Source organism: Phasianus colchicus, chromosome 4, assembly GCF_987193195.1.
Source record: "Phasianus colchicus chromosome 4, bPhaCol1.hap1.1, whole genome shotgun sequence".
NCBI lineage: Eukaryota > Metazoa > Chordata > Aves > Galliformes > Phasianidae > Phasianus > Phasianus colchicus.
Genome location: NC_143439.1, coordinates 64,566,063 through 64,579,174, shown reverse-complemented (window position 1 = coordinate 64,579,174; position 13,112 = coordinate 64,566,063). Strand labels below are relative to the sequence as shown.

At 38.1% G+C, this 13,112-nt stretch overlaps 1 protein-coding gene and 1 non-coding gene across 10 annotated transcripts in view; both read left to right on the top strand.

Moving 5' to 3' along the window:
- The window catches only part of NSD2 (nuclear receptor binding SET domain protein 2), a 76,214-nt gene extending 63,196 nt beyond the window's left edge, over positions 1–13,018 (top strand). For 8 of the 9 annotated variants that reach the window (XM_090139773.1, XM_090139775.1, XM_090139772.1 and 5 more), the window contains 11 exons: positions 173–373; positions 1,040–1,219; positions 2,270–2,426; positions 3,192–3,397; positions 3,849–3,952; positions 4,211–4,480; positions 4,576–4,692; positions 6,054–6,195; positions 6,844–6,950; positions 8,022–8,226; positions 9,242–13,018. In XM_090139773.1, the coding sequence (XP_089995899.1) occupies positions 173–373; positions 1,040–1,219; positions 2,270–2,426; positions 3,192–3,397; positions 3,849–3,952; positions 4,211–4,480; positions 4,576–4,692; positions 6,054–6,195; positions 6,844–6,950; positions 8,022–8,226; positions 9,242–9,510 (1,958 nt within the window). In that variant the 3' untranslated portion in view covers positions 9,511–13,018. The remainder of the gene's footprint in view (positions 1–172; positions 374–1,039; positions 1,220–2,269; positions 2,427–3,191; positions 3,398–3,848; positions 3,953–4,210; positions 4,481–4,575; positions 4,693–6,053; positions 6,196–6,843; positions 6,951–8,021; positions 8,227–9,241) is intronic. The other variant, XM_031588277.2, reaches the window with a different exon arrangement.
- Positions 5,830–5,960, top strand: LOC116226058 (small Cajal body-specific RNA 23). Its single transcript, XR_004166221.1, has one exon.
- Positions 13,019–13,112: the final 94 nt, after the last annotated feature.

Genomic DNA, 13,112 nt, shown 5'->3' with positions numbered 1-13,112 from the left:
CAAATCAGTATTGAATACTGAAGAGTCAAAGCAGATAAATTGCTGCTTCAAATAATGGAATTTTTAAAGAAACAAAACTCCCCCCCCCCCAACAAAAACTCCTAGAAGTGTTTTAAATACACAGGTCCGAATGAAAATTTAGTTACGTGATTTTTATTATTTTTGCCACTAGGTGTGCATACCTGCTTTGTGTGTAAAGAGAGAAAGGCAGATCTGAAGCGCTGTGTTGTGTCTCACTGTGGAAAATTCTACCATGAAGCCTGTGTGAAAAAATTCCATCTTACAGTGTTTGAGAACAGGGGTTTTCGATGTCCTCTGCACAGCTGCCTCAGTTGTCATGTTAGTAACCCCTCCCATCCACGAATTTCAAAAGGTAGTTTCATTTTTACATGTTTATGACTGATAAATAAGTCTGTTTATGGTATATTAAGGTAAGGAATCTGCTCATGTAGTAGTTCCTCATTGTATTACAGGCATACAGGTACTACTGATTGATTCAAGTATTGCAGCAAGACTTGCTAAATGTGAACATACAATTAGGAGTGAGTTCTTTACTCAGAGAGTGATGATGCCTTGGCACAGGCTGCCCAAAGAGCTGTGGGTGCCCCATCCCTGGAGGCACTGAAGGCCGGGTTGGATGGGCCCTGGGCAGCCTGATTTGGTGGGGGGCAACCAGCCCACAGCAAGGGGTTGGGACTGGGTGGGCTTTAAGGTCCCTTCCAACCCAAAGCATGCTATGATTTTGTATGATTCTGTGCATATTGGAAAACATTTGTAAACACAGCTGCGTGACTGAGAAAAGGTTGTCTGCTCTGTTCATAGCTGAAGCCTTTGTATTTAAATGTGGTAGTGCTATAATGTTCTCTAAAAGCCTTTGTTAATTCAGCGTTGTCACTGACAGTAAAAATGCAAACCTTGAAAACATAATGAAACGCTTCTTGTGTGAATCAGCTATTTCCAGCAGTAATACTATTTGTGAAGATCAAACACTAAACGGGTTTTGTTCAGAAATAAATATGGCAGTGTTCTGCTTTGCTAGGAAAGATGATGCGCTGTGTTCGCTGTCCTGTTGCATACCATGCTGGAGACGTGTGCATTGCTGCGGGATGTGCCGTCATCGCTTCCAACAGCATTGTTTGTACGAATCATTTCACTGCCATGAAAGGAAAAAGTCATCACGCGCATGTCAATGTGAGCTGGTGCTTTGTGTGTTCCAAAGGTAAACTGATGCAAAGCTCTTACGTAGGTGCAGCATCAAAATGGTTTTTATTCTTCAATTTAAATTTGATTTTACTAATCTCTTTACAGAAAGCTATTAGAAATGTGGCGTGCTAAGTTCATCTCCCTTAGGTATTGAAATACATTCAAGTTGGCTTGTGCTGCTTTTAGTTTTTGAGCGTCCTTTCTTTCCAGATATAATTTATTAAAGAATATTTTCACTCAGACCTTGTTCAGCAACCAGAAAACTGATTTAATTCTTTATCAGAGATGCATAATGATAAATCCTTCTTTGTTCTTTCCCCTGTGTTCAATGTACAGAAGCTTTTTGTGTTTCCTTATTGCTCATACGTAATATTAAAACATAAATATTTTAAGAGTTGCTTTTACTTTAGAAGCAGACAGCAAATTGAACCCATATTAGTGTCTGGAGTGCCACTAATTAAGGGCATTTTGCTTTATGCTGAGTAATAAATTTATTTCGTATTGAGAAGCACAAAATGCATCGTGCTGATTAAACCGTGGCAATGAGAATTTACCTATTTGTTAACAAATTAACATGCAGCATAGCAGCTTACTAAGCAGCAGCTAACTTTCTAGTGGTAATTCATGGAACAAACAATCTCATCCCTACCTCTTCCCCAGAGGGGAAAAAAAGAGAAAGAGAAATTTAATTAGACTTAATTTTTGTTGTTAAAATGTTACATATGGTGAATTACTAACATATATTAAGCTATGTTAAATATATTGTAATCATTAAAGTAAAAAAAGCCTAATTTTCCTGTGGTGCATTATTCTGGCTTTTATATCATTAGCTTGCTTTGTAATTTGTATGTATTTACTAACTGGAGTCTGCCAGGCATTCAAATCAGTTAAGACCATTTGGTTTCTGTGCACAGCTAGATGATGTGTGTTTGTTGCAAGCTGGCATGTTTTAACTATTTTTTTCTGGCAGACCCTACCACAAACCTCACTGCTTTGAATCTGGTTGGAATGCAAATCTTTCTTTTTTGTCTTGATGTTTTTCAATCTTTTTTTTTTCTCTTGGAAGGAGGAAGCTTGTTGTGCTGCGAGTCATGTCCTGCAGCATTTCACCCGGACTGTTTAAACATCGAAATGCCAGATGGGAGCTGGTACTGCAATGACTGCAGGGCAGGGAAGAAACTCCATTTCCAGGATATTATTTGGGTTAAACTGGGAAATTACAGGTCTGATGAAAAATTTGTTTTCTTTTACAGTGATATTGGCATGTTTTAATTAAGGATCATACAGTTGGCTTTTCTGTGCCTTGCTGCACACAGATTTCCCATGTCTCTAAGCTGGGAACCACATCTCCCTTAGAGCTTTGCCTGTGCTTAACACCTCTGTTCCAAGACTTGAAAGCTTTGCTGTGCCCATACAAGACTCCATGCAGACTTCTGTGCTTTTGCCATGCTGGCCTTCTGCCCCTTGTTTCAGAGTTCTTTTCAAATAATTGAGTGTGTATAACTTGTAATAGCCTGAATTACTGTCTTCCTTGGCTGGGAGATAAGTCACTCAGGCTGTTAGAGTTTCACACTTACATTGAGATTTGAGTGTGATAGAGATGGGTGGGGTTTATCCTAGAAAGCATTACTAGCTGTTATATGCTGCCACTTGATCTTTAACAAATACAGACATTGCAGACTTTGTTAAATATGCTATTTTTGCTAACCAGATGCAAGGAGATTTATGTGTATCTTGCAAGCAGGCAAAAGTCCCACAGATCTGAATGTCAGGTTTTCCTTTTCTACCTAATCTTCTTCCTGTGCCTACTGAGCTGGAGTGTGAGGAGGAACATATCTCCTTCAGGGTGTTTTGTTTTGTATTTTATTTTGAGGTGCTTTGGTTTTTTTCATCCTATATTTGGAAATAATAATCAGTTACTGCTTTTCAAAGTGATTTCGTTAAGCTTACATAAATTTTGTATTTTTCTGTTTGTATTTCTGTGCTAGATGGTGGCCTGCAGAAGTTTGCCATCCAAAAAACGTTCCCCCAAATATCCAGAAAATGAAGCATGAAATTGGAGAATTTCCTGTGTTTTTCTTTGGTTCTAAGGATTACTTTTGGACGCATCAAGCACGGGTGTTCCCTTATATGGAGGGAGACAGAGGGAGTAGATACCGGGGGATTAAAGGAATTGGAAAAGTCTTCAAAAATGGTACATATTTAGAAGTAAAGGAAGAATAATCTTGTTATATACATGCTTATATGCATGTAAAAGACCTAGCATCTCACTGAAATTCTTTCTGATGACTTTGGCTTTTTGGGAAGCAGAGTAGAACTGATAATAGAATCATAGAATCATAGAGTTACTGAGGTTGGAAGGGACCTCAAGGATCATCAAGTCCAACCGCAGCCTAACCATAGTACCCTAACTCTAACAACCCTCTGCTAAATCGTATCTCCGAGCACCACATCCAATAAACAGTTGATACATTTGTAAAGAGTGTTAACACTCCAGAAGCATTGTTTGCAAGAAAACTAATGGTTTAACTAGGAAGTAGAAATGCTTCTTTAACACACAGGAGTCTAAGCAGGTCAACTTGAGGAGAGTCATTTTCTTTCTAGTGTTTTTGTTGGTTCAACAGTCCTTTCTTTTTTTTTTTAAGCTTTGCAAGAAGCTGAAGCTCGATTTCGAGAAATAAAGCTACAGCGAGAAGCCAAAGAAACCCAAGAAAGTGAACGTAAACCTCCACCATACAAGCATATTAAGGTAAAGTGTGAGGACATGACACTGGATACTCAGAGATATAGGGGAGCACTGGGGAGGAAGAACTCAAGAAATGGGGAACAAAGGTTGTAATGTTGTGTTGGTAACTGTACTTTACCTTTAGAGTCACGTAATTAGGAAGTTTCATTACTGTTGGAACATCTAGTATTGCAAAACCAACTTATTAACTACTGTAATAATTCTTACCATAAATACAAATGTTTTAAAGTGATGTTTGAACTATTTTAATGTATTATTCAGGTGAATAAACCTTGTGGTAAAGTGCAGATATATACTGCTGACATTTCTGAGATTCCCAAGTGCAACTGCAAACCCACAGATGAAAACCCTTGTGGCTTTGATTCTGAGTGCCTCAATCGGATGCTGATGTATGAATGTCATCCACAAGTTTGTCCAGCAGGAGAACGATGCCAAAACCAGTGCTTTACAAAACGTGAATACCCTGAGACAGAGATCATCAAAACAGATGGGAAAGGGTGGGGTTTGGTTGCTAAGAGGGACATTAAAAAGGTATGAATCATTCTTGCCTTGCAAAGAATTGTTAACTTGTGATGTTGTTTGTGGGTTTGGTATATACTTCACTAGTGATATTCGGTTTCTTTCAGGGAGAGTTTGTGAATGAGTATGTTGGTGAGCTCATTGATGAAGAGGAATGTATGGCAAGAATCAAATATGCACATGAAAATGACATTACTCACTTCTATATGCTTACTATTGATAAGGTAGAGTATTTAAAAAATTATTCCGTTTTAGTTGTAACAGTACTTTGATTTCTCTCCTCTTCCTTCTTTTGATCACCCTGGTAGGACACTCAGCTGTCTGTGATGCTCTGCTGTTTCAAATATTCATAAGTTTGTATTTCTGTGCTCCTGCTTCCTCCATTCTCAATATATAATATATCTGTCTCATTGGCTCAAAATAGGTAATGTAATATCATATATATTAAGATCCATACATCTTATGTTTTGCTGCTTGAAATCAACTACAGCAGAACTATTTATCTGCCCAATCTCAAGAGGAAGTGTGAAATTTGGGAAATACTGCAGTTGAAAGAATTACTGTAAATGATACTTTTACTAAAATTTCAAGTAAAAAAAAAATAGTTTGTGTGAAATGTGGAACATAATTTTAAGGCTGCATCCTATATTGGGCATTTGTACTTATGTTTTTAACTATCTACCCTTTCCTTTGCTTACAGTAAAAATAAGCTCATGGCTTTTGTAGCAACTTTCTCCTGAGTGTACCATCTTCATTAGTAGCCAGTTAGCACAGCACAAATTGATTCTGGCCAGTACAGCAAATTAATTCAACATCTGCAGTTTTCTCTGCAGCTCTTGAGTGTTTTGTTCCTGAGAGGAAGAAATGGGAAACCAGTAGACCAGGGCAGACTTATTATAAACATGTGCTTTTTACATTGCTTTAGTCTCCAGACAGCTATTTAGGAGAAAAAAAGTATCCCCAAGGACAGAAGAGTTGAATGCCAGTCCTGCATATTTTTGCAGTCCTAATCACTTTTCCCCAAGACTGTGCTGCTCTGTATTTCTGCCGCTACTGGTGTTTGTTAGCTCTGTAACCTAGGAGTTATTGCACAGGCATTATTGCCTCAGAAAGATGAAACCATGTTTGTCTTAATGCTCGAGTTTCTCACTCCTCTACTAAACTGGCATACATCATCAGCTTCTTAAATAGGCTGATTTGGGGAGACAAGCTGGTAAGAAACTGATAATCTCTGCAAGTGATCATTCGGTGACTTGGTGAATAACATAAAGCGTAGTACTTGTAAATGCATAACAGCTTTTTGAATGCAAAGCAAAAGGTAAATGAATTGAGTTTTGAGGCTTTTTGGAAGGACCACCAGAGTGCTCACAAGAACACATATCCTGCCACGTGGCTGAGATGGGTTCTGGGACAATGTGAGCTAGATCAAGAGTATTGCTTTGGGAGTGTCTCATTTCAGTCCCCATGGGACACTACAGTTTTCAATACAACACAGAACATCGATTTACTTTGGTTTTTCTGAGTAGCCAAACTATGTCTGTTTTGAAAGTAAAAACATTCATTCTGTTGCTGATTTGATCTCCAGGACCGTATTATTGATGCTGGCCCCAAAGGGAACTATTCTCGTTTTATGAATCACAGCTGCCAACCAAATTGTGAAACTCTAAAATGGACAGTAAATGGAGATACTCGTGTTGGTCTGTTTGCTGTGTGCGATATTCCTGCAGGTATTCCACTTTATGTTGGCTTTATTTTAATTCACTAAACTAAACATTGTGTGTGGCTATTTTAAATCATGGGAACTCATGGTTTAACTGATTCAGTAAAAGTAATTTTGTAGAGAACTCAGCACATGGAAGAGATGCTTTTGGTCTTCCTTTTAATGTGTTGCTTCTTAACAGTGAATCCTATAGCTGTTTTTTATTGCTTATTTCTAAGATTTCACCAAAGAGCCTTAGTGTCTGTGCACTCATTTTGTGTTGTCTGTCAAAAGAGTAGAGCAGTTTTTGTTTTAGAAATCTCAAACAATGCATCTTTTCTTAAACTGAAGATAAACTTAAGTGAATCTTAAAAGGATGTTTAAAAATATGTATATTCTGGTTTGTGTACACAAACACACACACACGTATGTACATATAGCAACAGATAAAGTTGTATCGCACATATTTACAGCTATATAGAGATATATAAGTATGTGGCCTGTGTGGTCAGTGGTTGTGATCAGTAAAAAAGGGAAAAAAAGACTTACAAGAATAGATCAGCAAGCAAGTACAAAACCAGAAGACAGGTAATAAAACCTTTATTTGTTGTAATAATTTTGATAGACTTCATTACCTCGTCCTTCGTAATGAAACAGTACATCTTATCTCACTCAGGGACAGAGCTGACTTTCAATTACAACCTTGACTGTCTGGGCAATGAAAAAACAGTCTGCAAATGTGGTGCCCCAAACTGCAGTGGATTTCTTGGGGACAGACCAAAGGCAAGTAATATGTCACAAGAATTTGACAATGTCTTGTCTAACTATTAGCCTTGTTTTTTCCTTTTGAGGTATGCGTAGGTGAACCAGTTTTATGTTGTGGTAAAAGTTATTCTCGTCAGGTCCTGAATGGGAAACATGGCTAGGTACTGGCACTAACTGGAATAGCCTTCAGTTGGTCCCAGTCCCCTTGGAAGTATGTAGGAGCTAGACACTAGAACAAACTGACCAAAGGTACTCAAGTGCTGCACTAGACTGAATTCAGGGAGAGATGGTAGCACAAAACTGAATGTTATTGAGTAACTCCTATCCTGCACTGGCTACAGCCAGTGAAGTTATTCTGACTTCTCAGCTTGTATTTTCTCTGTCTAATATCAAGAATGTGTGCTGAGTTCATTAAAGATCTTTCAATTGAAGTTTAACTAAATAATAAAAAATTGGAGTTTTAAAAAATAATCATAATGGGTGGGAAAATAGATTTAAAATTGTGTCACAATTCATGTGTGATTTAGGTCACGTTAATTTAAAACCTGTCATCCAGACCTGGTGAAGGAGTGCAAGGGAAGGCACAAGTATGTTCCCAAATGAAAAAAAAATTCTTGGCTGTGGATATAAAAACCTTCTTGTTCGCACTGCTCAGCATCAGGTGCTTCAGAGGGTGGGCTTAAAATCTCCAGAATTTGCATTACTGTTTTTCCTTAATGGAGAGGCTTAAGCAGGGTTTCATATAAGCTTGTGATCAGTTATGCAGACAGCCATGAAGAAATGAAATGTTACAGTTCCATTTCGCAGGACTCTCTGCATTGGTAGATAGAATAGTATAAAAAGTAAGCAGAAAATGTCAGATTAAATGAGGATATGGTTTGGTGTATTCTTACTAGCACTTTGGACACAGTTATAGTTCCTGAAATTCTTCTGTCTGTTCCTTTAAGAAGAGAAGTGGATGCTGGTCTGCACCAAGTCAAATTTTTGCCTGTATGCACTGTATGCAGAAATGCCAATAGTTTTGCTTATTTGTATAAAATTTTTCTTTTGCAAAACTGACATTTACAGATTTGCAACTTAATCTTTTAGAATTCTTCCACTAATGCCTCAGAAGAAAAAGGCAAAAAGACCAAAAAGAGAACACGGAGGCGTAGAACGAAAAATGAAGGGAAGAAAGAATCTGAAGATGATTGTTTTCGTTGTGGTGATGGAGGCCAGTTGGTGTTGTGTGACAGGAAATCTTGTACTAAAGCCTATCACCTTTCCTGTCTTGGTTTGGTGAAACGTCCTTTTGGTGAGTCACCTTGCCTAACCTGACTAAATAACATCTATTGCATAAAAACCTCCAAGTATCTCCTTGAAAACATTCTTTTTGTATAGTGAGAACTGCTCTTGTGCACAGTGTATAGAATCATAGAATCACCAGTGTTGGAAAAGACCTCCAATGGCAACCAGTTCAACTGTCCACCTATCACCAATATTTCCCACTAAACCATGTCCCTCAGTACAACATCTAAACATGTCTTGAACACCTCCATGGACGGTGACTCTATCACCTCCCTGGGCAGCCCATTCCAGCACCTTACCACCCTCTTGGAGTATTTCCTGACACCCAACCTGAATCTCTCCTGGTGCAACTTGAGGCCATTGCCTCTACTCCTATTGCTAGTTACGTAGGAGAAAGGGCCCACTCCCATCTCACCACAACCTCCCTTCAAGTAGTTGTAGAGATAAGGTCACTCCTGACCCTCACCCCTGATCCTCCTCCACACTAAACAATCCCAGCTCCCTCAGCCGCTCCTCATAAGACTTGTGCTCCAGACCCTCACAGCTTCGTTGCCATTCTCTGGACACGCTCCACGGTCTCAGTTTCTTTCTCGTAGGCCCAAATGTGTTTCTTGGGCCCAAAACTGAACACAGTACTTGAGGTATGGCCTCACCAGAGCTGAGTACAGGGGGACGATCACTTCCCTGCTCCAGCTGACAACACTATTTCTGATACAAGCCAAGATGCCATTGGCCTTCCTGAGTATTCTGCCAGCCTGCAAGTTTTGTTTGAATAATTTCTTCTACTTGGATTCACTGTTGTATTTAAATGAGAGGATGTCAAGTTTGCTACTTAATAATGTCAGATGAGCTTCAGAAGTATGACATAGCATTTTGATTTTTGAGATTGGCTGTAGTATTTGATGTCTCATCTCGTTTTCTGAAGGACATTGTATGTTGTTCAGATGTTAAAAGGCAAAAGTTTTTAAAAGACAATGACATTTTTTACTCCCTACTAATTTGTTCTTTGTTTCTGGTCATAGGGAAGTGGGAATGTCCTTGGCACCACTGTGATGTTTGTGGCAAACCTTCTGTTTCATTCTGCCACTTCTGCCCAAATTCTTTTTGCAAGGAACACCAAGATGGGACAGTACTAAATTCTACATTGAATGGACAGTTATGCTGCTCTGAACATGTTCTCGGGGTGGATTCTGTTGAAACTCAGAAGACTGAGAAACCCCGCAAAAAACTGAACAAGTTGAAGCCTAAGAGAAAGGAGAGGAACAGATGGATGAGAGCCGAATGCAAATAGTCATGGACTGCAGTTACTACTGCCAACACTATCTTGTAGATAAGTTGTGAATATTACCAGGGAAGGACACAATTTTACATATATTCTGTAAAGGTTACGGGGGGGGGGAGGGGAAGGGGGGATGTTTTGTTTTGTTTTATTTTGTTTTTGTTTTGTTTTATAAATCCACTGAGCCAACCACAGCAGTCTTCTGCTGCTTCTGCACTGATAACGAACTACATAGTTCAGAAAATTTCAGGACAAACCAAACTTATTACTCAGCATTACAGTTACACTTGAATTGTTACGAATGTATAAGGTTCCCTCCAATCTTCTTTCAGGTTGGAGGTAGGTTAATATCAAAGCAGGTAGGCGTAAACATAGATTTTGAGATAGTATTTGTCAATCAACAGATGTTTAAAATAGTATATCCTTGAAAGAAGATATTAGCTCTTGAGTCCTTTTAAGTGAGAAATGGCTTGGTCTGTGGTCCCAATGAGATTTGCTTGCCTTGTGTGTTTTTGAGCAAGTGCTTGAATGCCATTCATGATCCAGGTGCATATCCTGACAGTAACCACACACACAACAATTTGTTTGTGCTCTTATAAAATAACTCTCCAACGATTCTTAAACCATATTTTTCAGTATCTTCCCACTAAGATTTATGGTACGTGGTGGGAAAGGCACTCCCTGTACCAGAGATGGGAAATCTTGCACTGTAAGAGACCTTTTTCTATACTATTTTTTCCTGTATTTCATTCCAGCAAAATAGAATTGATTTGATCTTGCTGAGCTGTACAGGTCTGGATTTAAAGGGATATCGTCTCGCAATCTAGGCCCAGTGCCCTAGGCCTTTTTTTTTTGTTTTAATAAGAATAAATAATACCAAGCCTACTGTTTGAAGAAAAAAATGTTTCTTTTCTCAATGCCAAACAATGCAGAGGCAGACATTTCTTTGGAATTCTTGGATTCTGGGCATTGCAATTTTATGGCAATGCAAAAAATGCCCAACGAGGAACGAAAAAGAAAACCATGGATGAGACAATGGAACAGAAGGTGAAACTTGACTGGCTGCCCAAGTGCTAAATCTAATTTATCCAAACAACTAATTAAAAGTGAAGGCCATTTTTGAAAAGAAAGCATATGAGGAACAGTTTTAACATGAAGTTTAGCCTGACTCCATTCCTTTTTGTACAATTTTTATAGAACTGGCTACTTGACTTGGCAGACTGCTCAAAATCATTCTTGAGTTTTTTTTAGGAACTGTGCTCTTGAGTAGCTGATGACCACTGTGTTGTGTCAGCAAAGCTGTTCTGAGTTCTTTGCTCCCATGGGGTTCCTACTCTTACAGTGAGATAAATACACAAGATTTAGTTTTAATGGAAATAATACTAGAACTAGGAAAAAATGGTAGAGAAAAATGTCTTTACCTGTTTCTTCCCAGTGCGTGTCATTGGTGTGTGACTGATTAGGCAGTGTTGTAAGTTTTGACTTGTGCCATGTTATCCAGCCTGTGTAAACAGAATGTGTGCCTTCATTGAAGAATTTGTGCATGTTCTAGCTTAGTTTGCCTTTGATAGTGCAGAAACTCTGTGTAGCCATTTTGAAATGGAAGCCTTGCTATATCATAAAATGTAAGTTTCTTTCCAGTTTTTTTCTTCCGAATTTGATTACAGATTTAGTTTTTGGAATTACTGAAATCCCCACTTGTTTCCAACACTTAAAACTTTGGTGTTATTAGGAGTTTTTAACTGAAACAGATTTTAAATGTAGCCTTGCCCTTGTCCTGAACTCATTGATTTATATTTTGTAAGCAAACAGATGTGGTTTTTTTTCTTTTAATCCGTTCTATAAACACTGTTGGAAAGTGTTGTTTTTTTTCCCCGAAATAATTATATAATAATAATGATGGATAAAACAGCTCAGTTCAGAATGGGGGGAAAGTGTTTCATGTTTGTGTCTTGAAACTGGTATGCCAAGCCTTGCACTCAAGGAAACAATGAAGATTTTTTAGTTGAGTTGGAGGGAAATTTACCCTCTTCTATAGATATTTGTTATACCAGGATGAAGCATAGGCCTGTGCCTAAAATGAAAACCAAAAAAATGTGTTATGTACATTTCTATCGCGTCTTCAGGAAAGTGAGATCAGGTAGTAAAGTAGAAAGACTGTCCTCATCACTTTGAAACAAAATGAAGGAATTTTATGTCATTGGGACCATTATTTGTTTGAATACTTTACCATGTAAGGAAGACTTTATAAGAATACCTTTAAATAAGTTATTATAAAATCTTACCTTTACATTCCACTGTTTTTATAATTTGTTAAATCTGTAGTTGTTTCATTGTTTTTTCTCTTCGTACATAGACTCTGGCACCCTGGAACAGTTATTCCCAATGTCCTAATAGGCAGATTCCCCCTCCTAGAAGCCACCAGCTCCAATAGTTACTGATTGTCACTGTTGCAGGAACACCATGGGTTTTCAGATCCCTCGTGGAGCCTACAGCTCCCTGCCCTCCTCCTAGGGGGGGCCACAAACACATTTAGTACGGCAGGATGCAGGACCCCTTTTGTATCTGTCTGTGGGTAAATAAAGACTTCAGTGTTCAAAGAAATTCCTCTCAGAGCTCTTTTCATAACGTAAATTGACACAAACAGACCTTAGCAAGTGGCTTTTGACTTTCTGCTTCCTTCTACCTCTTCTCTGTTCTTTGCTACTAAGCTGCTTGGCCAATGGAAGCTTGCATCACAGACAAGGCTGCAAACCAGAAGTTTGCTTTGAATTGACAGGGAATCGTTTCTTATGCTGATCACATGCTTTGGAGATTGATCCTTGAAAGAAGTGTGCACCATGTGCTTCCTTATACATGTACTGACTTCATGAGCCTCACCTCAGTCATCAGAACTCACCTGGTAGAAGTTTTACTTCCAATTCAGAAAAAAAGTGTTTTTTAATGAAGACTTCTCTACCTTACTCTGTGGCACTGGGAAAAGAGACTGAAGTATTGTTTTAAAAAGACAACAAAATAAGTTTTTTCCAAATTCCTTCTCCCACTATTCAAATACAAGGAAAAACAACCTTGGAAAAATTGAGTTTTCTCATGATGCAACTCAATACTTCTTAGCATCAACAACTGAAAGATTTTTTCTTATAAATTCAACAAAACAGCATCTAAGTATGGCATGTGATGTGACATTAAATTATGTACTTAGTGTCTTGCCCATAGTAGTAGAAATGTATATTTCCTTTTCCAGCAAACTCATCAAGGCTGGTACATGGTAGGTAAATTCAGAATTTGTTGTTCCTTTATCACGTGAGCAAGCCTAGAAACTATTTTCAGTTGAATATGTTAGAAGAATTTGCTTACGATCTAGGAAGAAAAATCAAATTAAAATGTCTGTTTTGTTCGACAGCTTTATGTTTACGGTCAGTTTTTAGGGGCTCTTTTATTTGAATTTACTTTGAAAAGCAAAATACCTTGAAAGATTAATGCAATTTTTCCACAGTGTTGAAATCACATTCCATGTCTGACTGCTTGAGAAACTTCAGTGTCTTATTAAATATTAAAATTTATTCCTAGTTTTTTAAGAAGTTGCTAATTTTTTTTTTTTAAACAGATCTATA